Here is a 24,128-nt window from a genome sequence, read left to right as displayed (position 1 = left end):
CTACACGTACCACAATGTATACTTTTCCCGAAAAATTGGCTGAAAATCCGAGTGATTTTGCGATAATTATTTAAGAGTGCAAACAATAAATTAACTGCTATAAGTCCATAAATAAATTTTAAATGGGTTTTATAAGAAGTATTGTAATAATAAGTTTTTTAAATCATATCATTCACCGTTCCATTTCATTCTATCTGGAAAAAGAAAATGCCATGGATTGCGTTGGTCACCCGACCATAAGAATCCGGGCTCTTGGGCTGCTTCTATATTAGGCCTTCCTCTTGTTGGGCCTATCTTCCTCAATAGGAAAAAGTACATCGAAGGTCCCTCAACTTGTCATCGAATTACAAAATCATCCTTCAACCACAAACATCCCTCAGCTTACAAAACCGTTTTATCCGACGTGGCTGCTGAGTCAGCGTGAGGATGTACAGTCAGCGCCCTATCTCTTTCCCCCCTCTTCCTCCTCTCTCTCTTTCTCGCTGTTTCTCGTCGCTTCCAGATCGGCGCCCACGCGAGAAGCGGCGGTGACCGCGCGTGTGCCCAGGCGACGGCGAGGTCAAGCGCGCGAGGTAGCAGCCGTCGCCGACATCCTCCCTCCTCCCTCCACGCTTCCCCTCCCTCATCAGCTTCCCGTCCAAGAAGAAGCGACGGCGGCGGCAACGCCGACGACGGCAGTGGCGGCAGGAAGCAGCAGCGAGGTCGAGCATGCAAGGTAGCAATCGGCGTAGTCTCCTCTCTTCTCTGATTCCCCTCCCTCGTCGGCTTCTCATCCGGGAAGAAGCGGCGACAACGGCCGCGCGTGTGGCTCCAGCTCCGCCACCGCGGTCGCCGGAGAAATAGGCGCTCACGTCAGGGCTCGCCGGCATGCTCTGCAGGCTCCGGCTCAGGATCTCCATGACGGCGCCGCCCGGTTAAAACATGCCGGCCGGTTAAATAGCGTGGAGCTAGCCATTTGTCTGCTTTGATGTGGACGGATCACAAGGAATTTTTTTTTTGACTGAAATCACAAGGAATTTTGCAAAGGTTAGTTTAGTGTCTGGTTCTTCTAAGTGAAATGCAGTGCCAAAACTGAGTGATATGTTGAAGAACATGAAGTTGACATAGTTGTTTTTGGCATTTTTGCATGACAGCTCTGATACACATACACCAGTGCACGCACCCAGTGAACTCTGAATAATCGCGGATAAATATTCCGAAGTCTCATCTTGGTGTCATCACTCATCACTGAATTCCTGGCTGATTGGAGCATTCTCTCTGAAGCTTTCAACGCATTCGATGAAATATTTGGCATGTAAGCGGCCAGCATGCGTATGTAAGCCACATGCGTATGCCAAGCCGACGAGCTCGCCGGCCTCCCCGCGCCTCCGCCGGCGCGCGTGTGGCTCCAGCTCCGCCGCCGCGGTCGCCCGCCGCTCCTCCTCGTCGGCGAGCACGGAGAGGAAGCTGCCGCCGCCGCCGCTGCCTTGCTTCCCCCGCCACCGGCTTCCTCCCCACCCGTCGGCCGGCGGCGCCGTCCTGCTCGGAGTCCCAGAGAGAAGAAGAGTGAGAGAGAAGAGGATGGGAGAGAAGAGGGAAAAAAAGAGGAGGTTGACGTGGACAGGCTGACGTGTGGGACTTACGTGGGTTCCATGCTGACTCAGCAACTACGTAAGATAAAATCGGGATCAAAACCACCGAGGGACCTGTTGTGAGCGGTTTAGTATAGTTAAAGGATCCCGTATATCTGGTTTTGTGGTTCGAGGATGTTTTTTTATCCCGATGACAAGTTGAGGGACCTTTGGTGTACTTTTTCCTCCTCAATAATTCCGTTTTTTTCAGCCAGTCTGTGTTTGATCAAGCAGCCGACGAATAAAAAGCCCATTAGAAATTTATCGCCAAGACGGCCCAATTGGAATTAATTCAGTACTAACAATTTAACAGCATCATTCACGCAGTTTTCCAGCATACTCCACTGTAAAGATCTCTAATTGTAAATATCTAATGCAAGGTCGATTTAACCTATAATTTGACGTCTCTTTCTACCTGGTGTTCACATGATTGATTGTTTCAATTCGTTGCAATTGTACATATATACGACTGCGTATGCTCGTTGACTACCACTGGCCGTATATTTTACCCCATCTACAGCTATTTCTGAATGTATTTCTCTGTAACTTCTGCAATTGAGTCTACAATTAACTAGCTGCCTGGTCTTACTCTCATCAATTACATGAAGTACTTTTCCTCTGGATAACCATTTACTTTTTCAACTATCTTCTTTGGCTCTTCTGGAAGCATAGGACTCCTAACAATTAATACACTAGCCTAATTAATTAATTGCATCCAAATGTATTTGAATGCTCAACTTGGCTTTGATCAGTTTCGTAGCTACCAAACGGCAAACTAAATTCACTAGTGCATTCAACCACTTGGATAGGCAAAAGCCACAGGTTTGTCTCGTATTTAATTTTGACTGGTGACTTTAGAACAAAGTCATTGTATTGTTCTGTTGTGAAAATGCCCAATTGCCTATAAGTTACTTCTAAAATATCAGGTAATTTTAAACTTGAATGAACCTTCAACAAAGGGATACCTGTACCCGAAACCGATAATCATTGTAGCCTACATAGATTGACAGCGTATTTGTGTATCACTTCCATAAAACAATTGATGAGTTCCTTCTTGTTCCTTCACAAGATTGAATATGTAAATCAACATGGACCAAATCTAAGTAAGTTTCCTCCCAGTGGGAGACAACACGGCTGGAAGCAAATTTAGCTCACTGTTTGCCTTTTTATATATTATCAAAACAGTGTTCAAGTTAAGTATTTTTGTCATACACTTCCTCTGATTTGATAAACAAAGTCTCAGTCTCACCATTGGTTTTAGCCAGTACACAAGTTTCTCTGGTCCATATCCAACCAACCGAACAAGATGCATTACTAAATCTTAAGTCTTGGTCATTAATTGATATTAAGTACAAACTAACACTCTCCTACCAGAGAAAGATATGCATGCCACTTCACCAACAAACAAGAAAAGATGAACATTTTGAATATCCAACACGCTTAAGTTTAGTTGTAATTAGTCTGCAGACTCAGTTTTTAACTAGTATCTTATAATTTAAAAGTAATACTAAATACCAAGTTGTCCTGAAATCTCAATTATGATATTTTCCATGATTTAATAATTTAATAATTTTGAACTAGTAAACATCAAGATGATAACATGGATTGCTTAAATAGTTATCATGTGACACACAAGTTAATGGCCAGTAGAACATTTTACATGGTTAATTTCCTCCTTCTAGGAGACAACACGACTAGAAGCAAAGAAATAGAGTTTTAGTTCAGCGTTTTTGCTATCCACTTTCTGTTAATTATTTGTTAAACATATTAAGTCTGACTCTCATTCTGAGTCAATTGGTTAGCCCGTTTCTTGATTCGATGTTAAGTCTAGGTCATTAATATTTGTTTTTTTTGGATAGTGGATATTGAGTAGTACAAATTAATACTCTTCAACTATGGAAGATAGAAGATGCATGTGGCACATGTCACTTCACCAACGAACAAGGAAATTGAAGATGCAACACACGCTTAAGTTCTTGTTCCCATTTGCAATGACAACATCGTATCCACACATATGCAAACCCAAGGGAATTCGGCCTTTGTAAACACGGCATTGCATACTAGCTATCCACAAGATAATATTTCCGTGTGCAAGAATCCATGTGCACGTAGCTTCCCAGAAACTACCGCACGAATCTCAAGGCAGAACGGACGGTGGGATGCGAGCTGAACGCGCTCACTAGTGCGTAAGATTGTGTCGTCACAAGCGTACGTACGTTTGCACGCTCCAACTAAAAGTCGATGAAACACAAACGCAATTTCACACATGCATATCTGTACTGCCTCGAGCTTGACGTTGACTTTGGGTCAACGCCCCAACCTCTATATATATCATGCCATGTCTTCACATTAGAACATTCGGTAGCTAGTTTGCTACTAGCTGATTGACACTTTGATTTTGCATGCAGCAATTAAGGTGTTAATTAATATTATATTTAATAAGCTTTATAAGCTCATTAGTTTAGTGATTTCACTGACGATGGAAGTGGCCACCAATACGACGACACGATCGCCGGTGAAGCTAATGCTGGTGCTGACACTGTCGCCGGCGAGCAAGGTGATCGCCAAGGGCGGCGGCGGCGTGAAGCGGGTGCACCTCGACGGCGGCGCGTTCCAGTGCCGGACATGCGGGCGGCGGTTCTCCACGTTCCAGGCTCTCGGCGGCCACCGGACCAGCCACAAGCGGCCGCGGGTGCGCGCCGACGGCCTTGACCTCCTCCTCGGCGCGCGCCCCGGCAAGCTCGGCGCCGGCGGTGGCGGCGGCGCCTCGACGCCGGTTGTTCACCGGTGCGACATGTGCGGCAAGGTATTCGCCACCGGCCAGGCGCTCGGCGGGCACATGCGCCGCCACCGGCCGCTGGTGAGTCGTAATGGCACAATGTCCACGACGTGGACGGCGGCGGCGGCGGCGGCGACAATGTCCGGCTCCTCGTCGGAAGAGCGTGACGACGACGACGACGACGTGCACAATTATAATTTCATCCACTTTTTGTGAGTGGCTAATGGACAAATCAATATATGAATTGAATAAAACCAGTGATTAATTAATGTCAATAATAATTAAGTTTGTTGTGGAGTGGTATACAAACACGCAACATGCTTATAGCTAGATATATATACACACGTATACGCCACAAGATACAATACCAATTAAGTTCGTTTTTGATTTTGTAATGTTCAATTATATTTTTTCAATGATTAAATACACGTGATTTTAATTGTGTTCGTTCAATGGAACATGTTTCAAGTTCAACCACTATATATATATTGTTCTTGAAAATGGTTGTTTTCGTTCCAGATTTTTTTATGTGATTATTGGTGGTTTCCATGATATGATCGTCGTGATATTTGTTATCATATCCGCAGTTCGTCATCCGTGTTTAAGTCGGTTGTAATTTTATGTTTTGCTTTTAATCTATATCTCTTCTCTACTATTATAAAAATTGAAGATGTTTTTGCCGGTATTTTGGTACGTCATCCGTGTATGAGTCGGTTTTTAAGTTCATTTGCTTTTGGAAATATATATCTGTCGAGGGGTAACCCTCTCTAGCGGGAGATCGTGAGACCCCCTTTTTGAGTTCGGCCGGGGGAAGAGGCTCGCTTCGGGAGATTGTGTTCCGCCTCGAATCCTCCTAAAACACACTTGGGCGTCGGGGTTATACAGGTTCAGGCCGCTATCGAGCGTAAGAACCTACTCCTGTGTGTGGAATTATCGATGAGTATTACAAAGGTCCCTAAACTCTGGAGAGCTCGCCTGCTTTCTCTTCCTAGAGCTTAAGTCTATTGGGTCTCGTCCTCTTGCTCGGTGGTCTAGGTCCTCCTTTTATATCTCAAGGGGATACCACATGCACTGCCTCTACCTACTCCTCTATCAGGGCGGGGACCCACCCTATCTTGACCGGGTCTCGTCCCGTGCCTTCATCCGGAAGCTAACCTCGGCTCATCCTTGAGCGGGACCCAACGCCGTCCCCCGCCTGACACGGGGGACAACCCTGTCATTCCCTTATAAATGGGTGAAGACTGGCGGCGACCATCCTTCTCGTGGAGGGAGCTCCGAATCATGCCTCTTGACGGGACGGGTCATACCTATCTCCACTCCGCCGGGGACAGAGGCGACGTGGGGGCACGGTTGCCCGTCCAGTCAGATGTGACTGGCGACAGGCCGGTCACAGACATGTCACTCCTGACCGACGTGCGTCAATCGGGCGGCTCCGCACGTCTGCCCCTCGCCACATTTAATACGGCGAGGGGCAGTTGGGGCGCCGCACGCATTGATGGCGGTACAGCCTGGGTCCCTCCTCTGCTTGCTCCCCCTCCCCGCCACATGGCAGCTGGGCGGGCGCCTCGGGGCAAACGGCGCAAGGGCCCGAGGGCCATGACGTGGCACCCCGAGGCCCCCGGGTGCTCCCGCGATTCGCGAGGTGCGGCCGTAGGGCCAAGCTGTAGGGCCACGCGGGAGGATAGGAAGGTAGATTCCCCTTACTCCGCATACCCCCGGGCCCATATCTCCGACAATATCCATATTTGAGTCGGTTTTTAATATCGTTCACTTTTGGTAATACAGAAAGAATCATATAAGAAATCTGTTTAAAAAAACTTGCATGCTAACTTGAGACGATCGCACTCCTAACTGCAGCTCATGATTTATTTTAAATATATATCCAAGTGAACTCCCATATTGAATTTCATGTTAACTAAACCATATAACAATAATAAGATTAAAATAGACTTTACCCGTTGTAACACACGGGCATTTTTTCTAGTCAAGAGAAAATACAGAATTGTCCATTTGTTTATATATATGCATCCTTCAATTTTAACTATGTACGCGTACGCGACCGATCGACGCGCTTGCTATATAACACGGTAATGTACTGTCGCACTAAGGATGTGTTTAGTTCCACGCCAAAATTAGAAGTTTGAAAAAATTGAAACGATGTGACGAAAAAGTTGAAAGTTTGTGTGTGTAGGAAAGTTCGATGTGATGGAAAAGTCAAAAGTTTGAAGGCAAAAGTTGGAATCTAAACGGTGACTAATTAATACGCTAATATATGCATATCACATCTTATACTACAAGCTAAACAGCTAGTAGCTATCCGAAACTAATTAAGTACTCCATCTGTTCCAAATTATTTATTGTTTTAGTTTTTTAATTTAAACATTTTTATATTGACCATTAATTTTTAAAATTTTCTATAATTTAACAATATATATACCAATGATGTATTATGAAAGTATTTCTTACTATAATGAATCCAAAATATAACACTCATAATTTTAAACTTTATGAATGTCTAAATTTGATTGTCAGACATATGAAAGTTTTATATAGGATAAATTAAGCTAAAATGATAAGTAATATAAAATGGAGAGAGTATAGTTAAAATAATGCGACAAGGTCAATGTAGATTACGTTCGTTGCTAGTACAGTACAATGCCAAGTAGCTAGCAGTACATGGTACTACTGATCAGCTTGTCGTCGTCGATCAACATATGAGCTAATTAATTAACGCATATGCATGCGATCGACGACGCATCGCAGTTGTTTGATTGGTGGAAATCTAAGCAACTAATTAAACGATGGACGATGGAAGCTACCGGAGTACAGCATATATGCTGCAGAATTTCCATGAAATTTGCTTGTTGTTGACAGGTCAGTTTTTTTTGTGTCACTGGGCACTAGCTAGTAGTGTACTGCTATACTATTAATGAATGAATGGCTGAATAGTCTTAAAAAAACAAAAAGAAATATCAACGAATTCGATAGATCACCATGCAATTTCGAAGCAACTTCGTAACAGATAAGTTTCTTAATTAATATTAATTTTGATTCGATCGATTGGCCCATCGTTTTTGGTTGGCATCCCACTGTAGGAACAATCTAAGATCTGAATCTCATCTACAACACGTAACGAGCGGTCCTGCATGAGTGATGGCTTAATAAGTATAGCCTGTGTTTTTAGATTTAAAGTTTGGATCCAAATTTCAGTTCTTTTCCATCACATCAACCTATCATACACACACAACTTTTCAGTCACATCACCTTTAATTTTAACCAAAATCCAATCTTTACACTGAACTAAACATAACATAGCCATACTATAGTATAGCTCGTTTAATTTCCAGGATACTAGCTAAGTAGCTATAGCTAGCTTGACCTACCCACAACTTAAGTCATAAGCTAGCAAAAGGTTCCTATAGCACTAGAAGCTAGCTAATTCCTTGTCTTATTCTAAACTAATTAATGTATTGATTCATGCCATTAATTATTCCCATGTTCTTTCATACCACATATTGCTTAATTAATTATTTGCAACACATCTATAAATTAAACAAGCAATAAAAAAATTTATTACACGGAGATACACATGCATAGTATATATACGCACACTCTAACTAGTGAGTACAACACCAACGGTAAATCTTTAATTTCACTAAAATCCTATTAAAAGCACGTCCATGCGCACGCAATATTTGTGAACATTAGATTTAATTTCAACCTGGCTTGGGTGGATGGAGCCATGTATCTACGATATCATCAACATTTTGATGCTTCTCCCAGGCAAAGATAGCTTGAGAGGGACCATTTTGGTTTGAAGCCAAAATATACCTATTGAGTTGATGGCAATTTAAATAGTAACATTGCTAGTGTTTGATTTACTACCAAAGTATGCCAACAAGACACGTAGAGTTACTAAAAAGTTGGCATTACCAAAACTTACTTAGGTTTTGGTATTACTAATATTTTGACATAGTATCCAATTAAACAAACAGCTTCGAAATCTTTAAGCTATTAGAGCAAGTACAATAGTAGACTATAAGCCAGCTGCAAACATATTTTAAGAACATAAATAAGGAGAGAGAAGAGCAGCGGGTTACAGATTTGTAGTCAGCTGTAACACAGACTCCAAGACACATTGTGTGTATGACAGGTGAGACCAAATATTAATAGTATAGTATGTAACTATTGTATGAATGAGCTATTAGATTGGCTATAGATGAATTGGAGCTAGTAGTTGGCTATATTATTAAACTTGCTCTTACTACTATATCTCATTGGAAGCGAATTAAAGGAGAGTACCAACTAATAACTACAGCCATGCTAATTAACAGTTTGTGTTGTGATGGATGACTTAATGGTAAGTACTTCCGCATTAATTTCTCTGCTATAGGAGTAGTTACCACAAACTTGCTCACTAAGTTAATTAGGACCGGAGCTATCCAAATCCAGATATCCTAATTTAAGTACCCTGCAAGAAAATACAAGCATGGACTGAGGACTTGACGACGCTGCTAGTAATTAATTACACTGAAATTAATAGATCTAGTGGTACACGCGGCTTGCATGATTCTCGTACCTACGTGTAAATCAAACCGAAATGGAAGCATGGAACATATTCCATCTCTATCTCTTACGAGTAGTTTCTTGCTTGACACCCTTGCATATATGCATGTCACACACTGATTAACACTACACATGCATTATTATATATTCGATCCATCGATAGATCTCTCTATAAATATATGCTATGATGGCTTGGCCGCTTCACCTGAATCTAATCTTTTGTTAATTAACCCAAGCTAGTGAAGTGTAAGTGTAAGTGTAACCTTTGCGTTCGCGAGAGATAGCGACGTCTTCGTCGTCGTCACCGCCATGGACCAGCAGGAGGACTACACTAGTGATCTGCAGCTCGAGCTCGAGGAAGAAGACGACGATAACCAACTTAGCCAGCTCGCGGAGCTCGACGTGCAGCTCTCGCTGTCGCTGGCGTGCGGCTCGACGACGGCGATGTCATCGTCCGGCGATGAGGAGGACGCGGAGCCACGGCGGCGGAAGCGGCGTCATCGCCGGCGGGACGAGGAGGCGGCGGCGTTCGAGTGCCGGACGTGCGGGCGGCGGTTCCCGTCGCACCAGGCGCTCGGCGGCCACCGGACCAGCCACCTCCGGCCCACTACAAACAAGCGGCGGCCCGGCCCGTCCAAGCCTCTAATCCACGCGTGCGAGGTGTGTGGGTTGGGCTTTCAGATGGGCCAGGCTTTAGGTGGCCACATGAGGAGGCATCGGCCTAGAAATATTGATCTGGGCCATAAGCAGATCATCATGCCAGAAGTACGGCCCAATTCCACCCTGCAGCTGCTTGATCTCTTCGTTTAGAACTTTAGATACACTCAATATACAGTGGTTATGTGCTGTGCGCAGTGCGCTATATACCGTACTGTCTTGGAAAATGCTACAAAGAAAAAACTACAACCATTAATTAAGTACAAAAAAATATTTAGGAATCAATAAAACAGATACAATGTTTAGCCTATGACAATGTGGATGCAGTTATGCACTACTTAATAAACTTTTTTTTTCCTACCAAGTTAGTATTTGTGATAAGCTTCCCTTCCTCACGCGCGCTGATGACTCAGAAACACGCACGCAAGCACGAATTAAAGTTTTAGTCAGTAGGATTTTGTTTGGTCAAGGTACCGCTCCTGCCTCAAATCAAGCAGATGAACAAGAACCAAGCAACCAAAGATTGGACTCATTTGAATGAAATCGATCTTTAATATTTCCTATGTACTGTACACAACTCAATAGCATGCCACCCAGATTATGACCAAAGTTGCAGCTGATTATTTCGTTCTCGATCTAGCCAGCTCAACAATCTTTTTCTCTGCATTCCCTTGTATACATGCATGCACTGCATCCTGTGTTATCTGCAGCACACAGGAAGAGACCGATCGACTGACTTCAATTATTTGTACACGGCGCCAACACGATCCGTACGTACGTACGGTATGTCTAGCTAGTGATCAGTGAGCTACATATACTGACTGTGTCACTGACTTCAATATGTATACTGAATGAACTGAATTAGTGTGAGTGTGTGTGTTGTATCATCGGCCCGATCAAGAACGAGAAGATGTCGAAGCTCCAACTCCGGCCATCTCTGTATTGCAGCTTGCTCGTGCTCCTCATCATCAATGGCGCAGCCGCCGCCGGCAAGACCGGCGAGCTCACCGTCATCTGGGGCCGGAACAAGGACGAGGGCTCATTGCGTTCGACCTGCGACACCGGCCTCTACACCACCGTCGTCATCTCCTTCCTCAGCGTCTTCGGCCACGGCCGCTACCGGACCGACCTCTCCGGCCACCCGCTGGCCGGCGTCGGCGCCGACATCAAGCACTGCCAAAAGGCCAAGAACGTCACCGTCCTCCTCTCCATCGGCGGCGCCGGCGACCAGTACTCGCTGCCCACCGCCAAGTCGGCGCAGGACGTGGCCGAACACCTGTGGCACGCCTACCTCGGCGGCGGCCGCAGGGGCGTGTCCCGCCCGTTCGGCGACGCCGTGCTCGACGGCGTCGACGTCTACGTCGACCGCGGCCGGTGGGGCCACTACGACGAGCTCGCCAGGCGCCTGAGGAGCTTCGGTCGCGAGAAGCCGGCGGTGCGCCTGACGGCGTCGCCGGCGTGCTCGCTGGCGCTGTTCGACGACGAGGTGGAGACGATGAAGACGCTGTCGCTGTTCGAGCGGCTGCACGTGCGGTTCTACAACGAGAGCTCGTGCGACTACAACTACTTCGAGACGCGGCCGTTCTGGGGCGCGTGGAGGACGTGGACGTCGAGGTTCCCGGCGGCGCGGGTGCACGTGGGGTGGCCGGCGATGGAGGAGATGAGCGGGTTCGTGGACCCGCAGATGCTGCGGCAGAGCGTGCTGTCGTCGGTGCAGGACGACGCCAACTACGGCGGCGTCATGCTCTGGGATCGCTACTACGACAAGGTCACCGGATTTGGCCATGCCATCAAAGACATTGTCTGATTATTACTGGAGATGGATTTTCATGTCTTATGAGGATTTTCCTGAATATCATACAAAATAAAAAATAATTATAAAAAAATATGATAAATCAATATATAATATATCACGCCACCAATATACGGGTTTGAATTCAACTTAGACAAATTGGGGAAAAAACAAATATACTCATATATTTTTGCTATAACTTTGTATGTCAGGTTTGAATTTTTATGTTTGTAGAGTGATGATCCATATTGTTTAATTACTTTCATGATCATTTAGATAGCACGCCAAAAAATTAAAATCTCTAATGGATGAAATTTTCTTCCCCTAATTACTCAATGGTTCATGGTTCACTGTGCTGTTTATCATAGTTACATTGGATTATTGGTTGGTTATGTGTATGCGGCTACTAATACATGCATTTTGGTATGGGTCAGCCTTGAAAACAATATTCCGTTTTTTTTTATGCATGTTCCAGGCGTATATATTCTTCAGGCAGAGAATGACAAATTGTTGTCACATTGGCATATATCATGTAACCATTTGTTATGACAAAAACCATTAAACCAGCCTCACGTTTCGTCCTGTTTACAAGTTGTTGACTTAAATTTGACTTGTCTTGGAACAAAACCACAACCTGCAGTCCGTCTCCATGTGTAGTTTGGTCGCCGATTTCCGCGGCGTCCGCGCCTGGATTTGTCTGCAGGCGGCACCGGCACGCCATTGACGACGACCACCCAGCGCCCTTATCTTCTGCATGGCCATGGCCATGGCTGCTTATAAATACCTACTCATCTCGCCGGCGATGCCTTCACAGTTCACACCACGTACAAATTAAGCCATCGTATCATATCAGCCATGGCGCGCCGCCACATGAGTCTCTTGACGACGACGATGCTAGTAGCCGTCGTCGTCTTCCTCCCGTGCCTCGCCACCGCCACCGGTAAGACCGGCGAGATCGCCGTCTTCTGGGGCCGCAACAAGACGGAGGGCTCACTGAAGGAGGCCTGCGACACCGGCATCTACACCACCGTCATCATCTCCTTCTTCAGCGTCTTCGGCCACGGCCGCTACTGGACCGACCTCTCCGGCCACGACGTCTCCCGAGTCGGCGCCGACGTCAAGCACTGCCAGTCCAAGAACATCCCCGTCCTCCTCTCCGTCGGCGGCGACGGCTACCAGTACTCTCTCCCCACGCCCAATTCGGCCAAGGACGTCGCCGACCACCTCTGGCACGCCTACCTCGGCGGCGGCCGCAGGGGCGTCTTCCGCCCCTTCGGCGACGCGGTGCTTGACGGCGTCGACCTCTACATCGACCACGGCGGGCCGGCGAACTACGACGTGCTGGTCCGGCGCCTCGCCGGCTACCGCGGCAAGCCGGTGCTGCTGACGGCGACGCCGAGGTGCGTGTACCCGGACGCGAACGCGGCGGCGGCGCTGGGGACGGGGCTGGTGCGGCGCATCCACCCGCGGTTCTACGGCGACGCGGCGTGCACGAACAAGACCGACGGCGAGGGGCGGAGGAGCCTGTTCGACTGGGTGGACTGGGACGCGTGGACGTCGCGGTTCCCGGCGAGCCAGGTGTACGTGGGGCTGCCGGCGGAGGAGACGGCGGCGGACTGGATAAACCCGGAGTCGCTCTACTACGGCGTGATGCAGAGGGCGCAGACGGCGAGCAACTACGGCGGCGCCATGCTGTGGGACCGAGGCGCCGACAAAGCCTACGATAACTACTATGGCAGGGCGCTCAAGGACTTCGTTTGATCGACTCTCACATTCAATCCGGCCGCCATTGCTGCTTCGATTCATCGGAGCTTCAACTTCTTCCCAATAGTATATGCATGATTGTGTATAATAATCGAGGAGTCAGCTTTGAATTTGTATGGTAGCGTGTGTGCGTGTGCGCATATGTAATTTGTGAGTGTCTCTCAGCTGTATGCTTGAAAATCAAGGTACATGAACAATAAAATCAAGTATGCACTACGTATCTGCTTCTAGTTGTATTTCTTATCAAGAGTTTGGAGATTGGGGCTTGGGCTATATATGTGAAAATTATTTTGATCCCTTGAAGGGATGTCCCATAGGACACATGGATGTGGCGGTATAACGTATTTACATGTTACTTTGATAGAGGGCATGCGTAGTGATAAAGTTATAGCCATCACCAATCTCTATCTCAATGAGTATGCATGTGTTAGGGAGCATACACTAGTACACAATCCCTTATCGATACCAGTTGGACTAGTACCGGTTTCTCGGTCGATACCAATTTGGTGGTACTTATGCCTAACCTTATATGTGCTGATTTTGAGTATAGAACCGACACGCCTTTGATTTTTAAGGACCCAAAAAAAATGCTACCGGCTCAAATCGAGCCGATTCATCTAACCTAAATCCCCAAAACAATGTCCCAAATCACCCAAAATGAAGAACGCATGGACAAATCACTCCTAGCGAATGTCTTGTTTGTAATCGCAAAGAAAAAGAGAATGAATGAAATTTTCATCTCAGTGTCATATATTAATCTACAAATATTCACCATACAATTTGGATTTAGCTTAAATTTCATCATTTGTATTTATAGAACAATATAAAACGCAATGACCTATTTTGTTAAAAAGGAATTTCGCCGGGATTGTTAAAAAAAATGAATGGTATTTCCTCCATTTCATATTATAAGTCGCTTTGAGTTTTTTCTAGTCAAACTTCGTTCAGTTTGACTAAATTTATAGAAAAAATTAGCAATATTTTAAACATCAAATTAATTTCATTAAATCTAGCATCGAATATATTTTGATAATAAGTTTGTTTTGTGTTAAAAAATGCTACTATATTTTTTTATAAACCTAGTCAAAACGTAAAGAAATTTGACAAGGAAAAAAAATCAAAACGACTTATAATATGAAACGGATGGAGTATTTTATTTTGTTTAAAAAGGAATTTGAAATGAATGGTAACTATTCACATTTTCGAAAGGGCTTAAAACACAGTTCCGACGCAAACCAAACTATCCCCCCGGCCATGTCAAAGACGGATCTCAATCATCAACGTGCGTCATCTGAAAACTAATCAGTGCTAGACAGCTGATAACATGTACGTAGTACTATACAAGTATATCTAGAATGCGGGTCATTTGACAAATGCAACTCTCTTTTAGCTCAAAGACTTGCGCTCGTCGATCAGTCAATGATGTCGTCGCACGTACGGCCATATATATGAAATGAACAGTATATACTTCGGCACACAAGAATAGACTAGAGATACATAGTAGTGACAAACGCAAAAATAATTATGGGAGACATAGCTCACATGCATAATTTAGCTAAGATTGAATAATCTAATTAGGGTCTGACCCTATAGATGCGCCCTATACTGAAAAAATTCCATTTGTTCATAAGGAGACATCCTTTGGTTTTGTCATTAATTACAAGCAACTTGTGTATAGTTAGGCGCACACAACAATCGTCTTTAGTCAATGAAAAATGGCAGCGGCGCAGATAACGATCGATACACAGAATTAAAAGACGGGAATTCGACCACTGAAAACAATTAATCGAGCTGACAAATCGATCGACAGTAGCTCACTTAACACACTATAAGTAGCATGAACATGCATGACAGATTTTCACAAATCGTTCACACAACAACAAAAAAGATCAAAGAATATATCAAACAAATTCAAATCCAATTCTAATTCCATTTCCAAATGGCGTCGTCGTCACAACGGCGCCGTGCATTGCCGCTCTCATTTGTTGTTATAGTGCTCCTCATCCTCGCCGGCACCGGGCTGGCCGCCGCCGACAAGTCAGGCGAGCTCACCGTCTTCTGGGGCCGGAACAAGGACGAGGGCTCTCTCCGGGAGGCCTGCGACACCGGCATCTACAACACCGTCATCATCTCCTTCCTCACCGTCTTCGGCCACGGCCGCTACTGGGCCGATCTCTCCGGCCACCCCGTCGCCGGCGTCGGCGCCGACATCAAGCACTGCCAGCACGCCAAGAACGTCACCGTGCTCCTCTCCATCGGCGGCGACGGCGACCACTACTCCCTCCCGACGCCCAGGTCGGCCAAGGACGTCGCCGACCACCTCTGGCACGCCTACCTCGGCGGCGGCCGCCATGGCGTGTTCCGCCCCTTCGGCGACGCCGTGGTCGACGGCATCGACCTCTACATCGACCACGGCGGGTCGGCCAACTACGACGAGCTTGCCACGCGCCTCGGCGAACGCGGCGGCGTCCTCCTGACGGCGACGGTGCGGTGCATGGACGGGCAGGAGACGAGCGGCGAGGCGGCGGCGGCGACGGGGATGGTCGGGCGGATCCACGTGCGGTTCTACGACGACAGGAGGTGCTCGTACGACTCGTCGGAGCGGCGGCCGTTCTACGGGGCGTGGCTGGGGTGGACGGCGAGGTACGCGAACGCGAGCGTCCACGTCGGGCTGCCGGCGGCGTGGGACGCGGCGAGCGACGGGTGGATCAACCCGGCGGCGCTGGTGTTCGACGCGCTGCCGCTGGTGCGCGGGACGCCCAACTACGGCGGCGTCGTGCTCTGGAACCGACACTTCGACAGGAGGAGCCGCTACGGTCAGACCATCAAAGGCATGCTCTGACTCTGATCGATCCGTTTCATTATATTTCGGATCAGCTGCACTGCTTATGCTATGTGGTTTCATACCAAGTTTAATTTGAGTTTCCAGATGTTTAATCCTTGCAAAAACTTTGGTGTACACCGAGTGGTATACATGCATGTTAACTAGACTACTATATATACTTGATGTTAGTGTATCACATTATCACGTGAAGAAATAAAATCTATGAATGATAATTTATACAGCTTCGCTCCTGAACATTGGTGACAGTAGTTTTCTTTACATAAAACAGGGAAAGTGAAACAGAGGAAACAGAGCATGCCTAGTATCATGTGATGATGTGAAGAGATAAAATCACTGCATCACCTTTCTCAAACAACATTAAATCAATGCTATGGATGCAGGGTTTGTACCAAGTGGTACATGAGGGGCTAAATACTATTTAACCCAAGGAAATAAATAAAAAAACAGTTCAAAAATTTTCAAGCAACATCTAAAATTTTTTGAGACAAAATGTATAAATGGGATGCGAATGCCACTACACTTCCAAAAAAAACGTCGATAACTGCTTAGTTATAGCGGTTATGGGCTTTATTGAGTCAGTTTGTATTTAGAAATTAATCGACAAATCGGCCAAATTAAATTAAAACCACACTAAATTCTTTTTTTTTTGATAAAATTGATTAGTTTTCATCGACAGCCGCTCGGTTGTTGTGGTATCAACAAACCTCCGTGGAATGGTTTTCGGTGCTCAAACACTTTTTCAAAGAGAACTGCTACACGTACTTTCTACAAGACTATTATTTGTTGATTAATTTGCGTCACAAAATTGACTATCCTTCCGTCATTTTCAGAATGATTTTCCAGTCACGTCATCTCGTATTGAGCCGTTAAATGATCAGGCAACACGCTCAAGAAAACTGAAAATTCAAAAGATTCTTTCGTACTTTGACCAGAAATGATAACAGATACTACTACATAAAAGATTAAAGACCCTAAAACAGCAGGATTAGCCTGGGTTTAGAACGAATCACACACTTTTCTTCGAAACCACTGTCTCCTCAGTTAGCTTGTTCAATAACAGAGTTTCTCTTTGCAGTATTCATTCCATCCCAAGAAAGCAATGCGGCAAGCAAATGAATGTTAACATTAGACAAAATTACGTAATAAACATTTGTGCTTTATTGTTCATACACTTTATTCGATTGATGACCAACAAACAAACAACTCGAGATCTCGATCGTTACGTATGGATCTCGTTTTATTCGTATACACTACATAAAAAAACCAACACACACACGCCAACATTTTTTATTCTCAAACACACACGCACAAATTAACGCATAGTAGCAGTAAATAGTAGTAGTAGGTTAATTAATTAATTAATTAATTAAGCCCAGTACTTGACGGTTTTGCCGTAACCGGTCTGCTTGTCGTAGAACCTGTCCCAGAGCATGATTCCACCGTAGTTTTTCGCCTTCTGCACGTTGGGAAGCAGATCGTAGTAGAGCTGCTTGATGAACACGTTGTCCTTCTTCCCCGGCACGTTCGCCGCGGCGAGGCCCAGGTAGACGTCGCTGCCGGGGTACTTCGCCGTCCACTTGTTCCACTGCGCCATGACGCCGGCGAGCCCGGCGTGGTTGTAGGAGCAGGTGGCGTCGTCGTAGAAGCGGACGTGGATGCGCTCGAACAGCTTGGTGTCCAGCGCCTTCTTCATCCTCGGGTCCGGGAACGCGCACCGCACCGTCGCCGTCAGCCTCACCGGCGTCCGGGCGCGGTACATCTTGTTGTAGGCGTAGAGGTTGCGGGCGAGGTCGTCGTAGTGGTCGGGCGCGCCCTGGTCGATGAAGAAGTCGATGCCGTCGACGGCGGCGTCGCCGAAGGGGCGGAACACGCCGGGGCGGCGGCCGTCCATGTGGGCGTTCCAGATGTTGTCGGCGACGTCGGCGGCGGACTGGGAGGTGGGGAGGGAGTAGTCCTTGCCGGCGCCGCCGATGGAGAGGAAGACGAAGACGTTCTTGGACTGGCAGTGCTTGATGTCGGCGCCGATGACGCGGAGGTCGTGGCCGGAGAGGTCGCCCCAGTAGCGGCCGTGGCCGAACACGCTGTAGAAGGAGATGACGACGGTGGTGTAGAGGCCGGTGTCGCAGGTCTCCTTGAGGGTGCCCTCGTTCTTGTTACGGCCCCAGAACACGGTCATCTGCCCGGTCTTTCCGGCGGCCATCGCCGGGCCGGCGAGGCAGCTGGAGACGGCGAGCACCATGGCCAGCGGGACCAGCCATGAACGGCGTCCGAGCGCCACCATTGCGTACGTGTGCCTTAGTTAGTTACTGGTTAACCTTAATAATGTATAGTTACTGGGCTACGTAGGAAGTAGGTAGTTGATGTAAGATTGGGGATGATTTTTGGTGTGAAGAATGGAGGCACGGGTGACGTCTATATATAGATGGATCATGGATGAACGGAACGAGTTAATTAAGGTCTAGGTAGAAATAACAAGATAGATATAGGTAGCTATAGTCTGTTCTTGTGTGCCTCGATCTGGATTAATATATGCAATGCATTGGTGATTGGAAATAACTGAAACAGGGTGCAGCTGCATATGCATGCTGTTGATGGATCGATGGAAAACAGCGGAACATGTACATGCGGGCGCGTGCACGAATGGAATGATGAAAGGTTAATGGAAACAGAAGGTAGCCATCAAATTAAAGTTGGTCGAACCCATCTATTCCATGGTATATGCGTTGTCCATGCATGCATATGGATATGGATATCGTCGTCGTCTACCTCTCGTCGATCGACGCCATGGCTGCTAACTACCCGCAGGTTAGCTAGCTAAGATGGACGACAGCTAGAACTAGCTAGATCATGTTGTGATGAGTCGAGTCGCATGCTAAGGGTAGCTATGATTCAAAGGCCACGCGCGCGCCTACGCCTTCTTTATGCGACCAATAATATATGCATCTTACCGCGAACCTTCCATAAAGTACTGTAAAAAAAAAAACAAAGAGCGAGGGCATAAAAATAAGAGGGAGCAATGGCGCCATTTGCTGCGGGTCAACCAGATCTTACGGTAGAGAAAAAGAAAAGACAACGTGATCATCAATGCAAATTAAGTTACTAATGCTGCTGTCTCAAAATATAAATGTCACGCCCCGAACTAGTCCCGAGCGGAACTAGCCCGTGACGCTCCAAATTAACCTGTTAATCGATACCAGTCCCAGGAAACAGTGCTGGTATCACAGGAAGACAGAATATCACAGCAACAGAGGTCTCTTTATTATAGAGTAGGAGTACAGTCATATTGGGCTACGGACAGATCCCGAGCTCACAACTGCATTTCAAAAGGGAAGCGGAAGCCAAGAACTGAACCAAACATCACAGGCGCGACTTGGGAACTAGGCCGAAACCCTAAAACTCATCGTATCCGGCTTGCTCCTGGAAGAACTCCTCGTCAGCGGGATCCGCTTCATCTTCTTCAACAACTGGGGGGGGATTATGTATATAGGGCAAGGGTGAGTACGGGAGTACTCAGCAAGCCATGGGAAATAAGTGTTTAATGCAGGCTTCAAAGGAAAGGCTGTTGTTTTTGCAATTGATTTTTATTTAAACTCCTTTTTGAAACAGCTAAGTGAGTGCTTCTCAAACGACACGGATGAGACAGCGCGTCGTGTCCGGTCGGAGTATGTGCAATGTATCAGTCTTTTGAATTGATCAAGTTTGGCACCCGGCCAACAGCTTTCAAACGGCCACCCGGGCCTGGCTGATCCCATCAGCCGCAGATTTTCCAAACATCAAACCCATTCCTCAACAGCAAATTTCACAAGGCAGTAGTCAAACAAAACTACGCTAGGAATCACCTCACATCCGCCCATGACCGTGGGCACGGCTGTTCGAACAGTTTAATTACCTCTGCAAAGGGGGTACACTTTACCCACACGACATTACTAACCCGGATCATCCAGCCCATGCAGAACGGCCATGACTAGAGACCTTAAGGCTTTCATGACAAGGCATTTCGAAAGCCGACACAGGTTCACCATATGCCAACGAGAGGGGTCCCAGACCAACACCAGATTAGGTCCCAGACCATACTGTGCCAGGAAGCCCAGGGGTCCTCCCCGACACCACCCCGGCGAATCCACATGTCTCTTGGCATCAAGGCTCCCCTGATTAGCTAATTACTCAGCCAGGGGTGTCCCATTCCACCCATGTGGTCGTACTTGCCTTATGTTCGGATGAAATTCCAAGGAAACGGTCCTTAAGTGCAAGAGCGGGAAACCGTACACCCGGTACGTTCCCCGGTCCGCGATTTTGGAAATTCATTTAGTTCGCAAGCACCGACCCAGGTGTCGGGTTTTTCAAGTCTTTTGTAAAACCCAAGTTTTACTCATCATTGGATATTTTAAATTTGAGGGGAGGTGTTCCGATGCCCGTGCCCGAAGGCCCATGCATCGAAGCACAACAGTCGACAAAGGAGGTTTAAGTGTTCAATAAATCAAGGAGGGTAATTGCAGCAATTAGGGTTGGGGGCCGGCAGGCTATCTCGCGAGCCGCGGCCGAATTACTTGTGTAAATCCTATTCATGCAAAATTTGCGGAAAGAAATACTTAGATTTAAATTATTGGTGCAAGATGATCAAAGGTGACTTGCCTTGCTCGAGATCTTGAGCCTGATCCTCGAAATCCTCGCACTGCGGGTCTTCGGGCACCGAAACTACACGCGAAACGGGACAACTCAACAAACGGCGAAAATAAAGTCCTATTATTGACCTCTAAGCATGCCATTAGATAGATCTCGAGATTTGAGGAATTTTGGAAGTTGAACGGAGTCAAACGGACTTACGGTTGTGAAGGTATTGAATTTCTAAGATTATTGGATTTTTGATCAAAAGGAAAAGGATTTATTTAAACCCCTTTTTTTTGAAAAAGAAAAGAAAAGAAAAGAAGGAGGGGGGGAATTAGACTTTCCTCGGGCGGCTAGGGCGCGGCCCGAGAGAAAGGGGCGGCTCGGCCAAGCTTAATGGGCCGGCCGGCCCAAGAAGGCGGCCCATGGCGCGTGCGGGCGGGGAAGGGAGAGAGAGAGCCGGTGGGCCGGGTCCATTCCGCGTGGTCCCGAGTGGGACCCGCTTGTCAGCGACTCGGCTCACCGTGAGCGAGGTACACGCGGCGCGTGCTAGGGTTCGGGGAGAGAGACGCGGTGCACGCGCGCGGTTCGCGGCGGACGCGGATGCGGCGGGCCCACGCGCAGCCTCACGGCTCATGGTGGACCGCGTGCGCGAGCGGGGCCGGAGGGAGCGGCTGACCGGGGTCGGCTCAACCCGGTCTTGGCCGAGCTGGCGCCGACGTGGCGCCTACGTGGCAGCCACGTGGGCCGGTGGGAGGTAGACGACGACGTCGGCCGAAACGGACGGCGGACGACGGCGGCGAGCGGCGGAGCGCACCACGGCGATACAGGCGAAAGCGAGCACTCCGGGAGGTTGCACGGGACGAGAGGAGACGAGCCAACGGCTTGGATTTGCCGGGGGATGCTCGACGGCGGCGGATTGCGGCGGCGGCAACCGGCGGCGAGGGAAGGGGGAAACGGCGACGAGGTCACGAGGGGTCGATTCCCGGCGGTGAGAGCATCTACGCGGCTACGGGAATCCGTTGCTAGTGTCGGATTGGGCGAAGCTACGCCGAGCGAGGCCGGCGACGAGCGGGTGCTACGGAGCACGGGCGGCGACGGCGGCGAGCACACAGCGGGCGGCGGCAACGGTCGGGGCGGCGCCAGCTAGCTACAGGGAGGCTACTCGTGCTACTATCCGAGTCTAAGAGGAGGAGATGGAACGAGAAGGGAGAACGGAGGGAGACACTACCGTGCGGGGAAGGGGGCGCAGTGACGAGAACCGACGGCGCGGGAGCGATCTCTCCGGCCTCGGGCCGGGGAAGAGGAAGAAGAGGGCGCGCCCGGAGTCCCCTTCCGCGTCCTTGCTCGTGCCGGCTCCTCCAGCACACGCGACGGCGGCGGTCGGCGAGAGAGACGGCAATGGCGCGGGCGGAAAACGGGGAAGATTGGGAGGGAAAAAGGAAGGGAGGGCGCCTGGGTTTATAGGGCGGCGATGTCGGTTTGGGGGAGGGGAACCGACATTGGACGGTCAAGCCAGCGAGCTAGCGCTCCGGCTAGCGGCCAAATCGGCGACAGGGAGGAGGGGAATGATGCCGGCGGAGGAAGAGAAAGAAAGAAAAAGGAAGGGAGAAAGGGAGCTTGTCCCTTGCCTCTTTGGGATAAGGAGGAGGGAGCGGGGGCGACGCGGCAGAGGGGGGGGCTCTGCCTCCGTCCCTTGGAGGCACGCGCGGGGAGTGGCGGGGCCGAGTCGATGACGACGGCGATGACGGCGGAGGCGGCTTGGAGCGGAGCGGCGACACGGGCGGCAGGCGCGGCAGAGGCTGACGGTGGCGGCGACCAGGCGGTCGGCCACCACGGCGCGCGCGCGCGCGGGAAGCAACGGCGCGCGGCGACGATTTGGCGGCGTCGGCGGGAACGGCAGCGGAAGCGGGAGGGAGGGCTCGGCTCCGCGCGGCTCGCGCGCAAGCGCGTGCAGCGCTCGGGCAGAGCGGGGAGAGGGAGAGAGAGAGAGAGAGAGAGAGAGAGCCGGGGAGGGAGGGGGAGATGGGCCGAGAGGGATTCGGCCCATCGAACCCTAGGGAGGCGAATTAGACTTTTGCGGAGGGATTTGATTTGGGAAGGATTTGGATTCGGGATTGAACTCGACGATGGCTCGGGGATTTGAGATCTGAGATGGCACGGGCACTAGACAACAAGCAAAGAATCGGATTTCGCAAATAGGATTTTTTAAGAGCTAGTTTTTCCGCTAGGCGCCACGACGGAACGGGCGCTACAATAAACATTTCTATATTGCTTAGCAAATTAAAGATACTAAAGTAAAAAACGATTTCCTTTTAGCTATATATCATATCGATGGCCAAATTTAAAATTGCTTAACTTCCTCCTCCGAGCACCTACTCCCTCCATCTACTTTTAATAGTCATATTTCCAAATATGAAAATTTTATTTTTGATAGTCATATTTCAATCCAACAACTTATCATCTTAATGACTTTCTTAGATTTAATGCATGACTATTCATTCTTCTATAAAAGATTGGTTGCATGGGCATCGAGAAATATAAATATTAATGAATCGCTTGTTTACGAGAAATGACTAGTAGTATATTTAAATAGATGATAAGTAGAATCACTTATCCTTGGTCTGTGTGTCAAGATGAAATATGACTATCAAAAGTAGATGGAGGGAGTAATATTTTTGAAAATGTTAGGATTTTCATGTATTCAAATCAGTAAGAAAAATGTTTATAGTGTGATATAAACAGGTAAGTGTGCGCGTTTTATGAACGTCTGCGCGTGTTTCTAAAAATACTAATATTTTCAAGTGAAGCGAGTAACCAATAATGTGCACCTTTTACTCTAGAAAAAAGGTCAGGCATTTCACAATCCTGGAGATACCTTTTAATTGCAATTAAAAAAAATTACCCATAACTACGAATCTGACTATATAGTTTCCATATATAACAATTCAATCGATATATAATTGAATGGTTGAGTCGTGTTTTTCTTTTCTAAAAGGTTGATGAATGATTTGTGATATCGACATATAATATAAATTTACTTGCAAATTAGAAAATCATATATAGAAATTTTTTATATAAGATGAACTGCTTAGGAGTTCGGAATACGTAAGCGTTATTTTTAGTTCATCGATTATGCACGGAAGAACATATAAACACAAGTACCATTTAGCAGTCAGATCGACTAGCTACTATAATTCTTGTAAGAAAGAGTAATGCATGCTAAAAAATATACAAAAATATAATTATAGCACGGAAATATAATTCCATGCTCGTTAATTAGCTCAAAAAAAAAAAAGAAATTATCACACGATCGAGAAGCATGGAGCCGATGACCGAAATATAATACTACTAGTTGCGTCGTACGGCCGGTTGAAGTAGATAGGTCTCGAAGTTTTGACCAATCGACGTCGACTTTTGTCTTGTTGACGGCCAGGCCAGCAATTGACGTCTATACGCCATGCACATCCGCATCAGCATATATTAATTCCATCTTACGTGCCATTCTCA

General features: G+C 47.5%; 6 protein-coding genes and 1 long non-coding RNA gene across 7 annotated transcripts; 6 read left to right on the top strand and 1 right to left on the bottom strand.

The window, feature by feature from the left end:
* Positions 1 to 425: 425 nt before the first annotated feature.
* LOC127754369 (uncharacterized) lies at positions 426 to 1,788 on the top strand. The gene is made up of 2 exons (XR_008012811.1): positions 426 to 1,026; positions 1,134 to 1,788. It is a non-coding gene; the product is annotated as an uncharacterized LOC127754369 (long non-coding RNA).
* A 2,196-nt stretch (positions 1,789 to 3,984) lies between these two features.
* Positions 3,985 to 4,813, top strand: LOC127754364 (zinc finger protein ZAT8-like). The gene has a single exon (XM_052279867.1). It carries the CDS (start codon positions 4,090 to 4,092, stop codon positions 4,603 to 4,605), a length of 516 nt encoding a protein of 171 aa, XP_052135827.1. The 5' UTR covers positions 3,985 to 4,089; the 3' UTR covers positions 4,606 to 4,813.
* Positions 4,814 to 9,212: 4,399 nt separating this feature from the next.
* Positions 9,213 to 9,765, top strand: LOC127754366 (zinc finger protein ZAT8-like). Its single transcript, XM_052279868.1, has one exon. The coding sequence runs from the start codon at positions 9,265 to 9,267 to the stop codon at positions 9,763 to 9,765; it is 501 nt and encodes a 166-aa protein (XP_052135828.1). The 5' UTR covers positions 9,213 to 9,264.
* A 750-nt stretch (positions 9,766 to 10,515) lies between these two features.
* Positions 10,516 to 11,444, top strand: LOC127754360 (xylanase inhibitor protein 1-like). Its single transcript, XM_052279863.1, has one exon. The coding sequence runs from the start codon at positions 10,523 to 10,525 to the stop codon at positions 11,417 to 11,419; it is 897 nt and encodes a 298-aa protein (XP_052135823.1). The 5' UTR covers positions 10,516 to 10,522; the 3' UTR covers positions 11,420 to 11,444.
* A 769-nt stretch (positions 11,445 to 12,213) lies between these two features.
* LOC127754358 (xylanase inhibitor protein 1-like) lies at positions 12,214 to 13,384 on the top strand. The gene has a single exon (XM_052279861.1). It carries the CDS (start codon positions 12,260 to 12,262, stop codon positions 13,163 to 13,165), a length of 906 nt encoding a protein of 301 aa, XP_052135821.1. The 5' UTR covers positions 12,214 to 12,259; the 3' UTR covers positions 13,166 to 13,384.
* A 1,647-nt stretch (positions 13,385 to 15,031) lies between these two features.
* LOC127754359 (xylanase inhibitor protein 1-like) lies at positions 15,032 to 16,229 on the top strand. Its single transcript, XM_052279862.1, has one exon. It carries the CDS (start codon positions 15,108 to 15,110, stop codon positions 16,008 to 16,010), a length of 903 nt encoding a protein of 300 aa, XP_052135822.1. The 5' UTR covers positions 15,032 to 15,107; the 3' UTR covers positions 16,011 to 16,229.
* Positions 16,230 to 17,266: 1,037 nt separating this feature from the next.
* LOC127754357 (xylanase inhibitor protein 1) lies at positions 17,267 to 18,380 on the bottom strand. Its single transcript, XM_052279859.1, has one exon. It carries the CDS (start codon positions 18,292 to 18,294, stop codon positions 17,380 to 17,382), a length of 915 nt encoding a protein of 304 aa, XP_052135819.1. The 5' UTR covers positions 18,295 to 18,380; the 3' UTR covers positions 17,267 to 17,379.
* Between the last annotated feature and the right edge of the window lie 5,748 nt (positions 18,381 to 24,128).

The sequence above is a fragment of the Oryza glaberrima genome, chromosome 11, assembly GCF_000147395.1.
Source record: "Oryza glaberrima chromosome 11, OglaRS2, whole genome shotgun sequence".
In the NCBI taxonomy this organism is placed as follows: domain Eukaryota; kingdom Viridiplantae; phylum Streptophyta; class Magnoliopsida; order Poales; family Poaceae; genus Oryza; species Oryza glaberrima.
The sequence above is the reverse complement of the archived record's forward strand: the minus strand, read 5'-3'. Positions and strand labels throughout refer to the sequence as shown.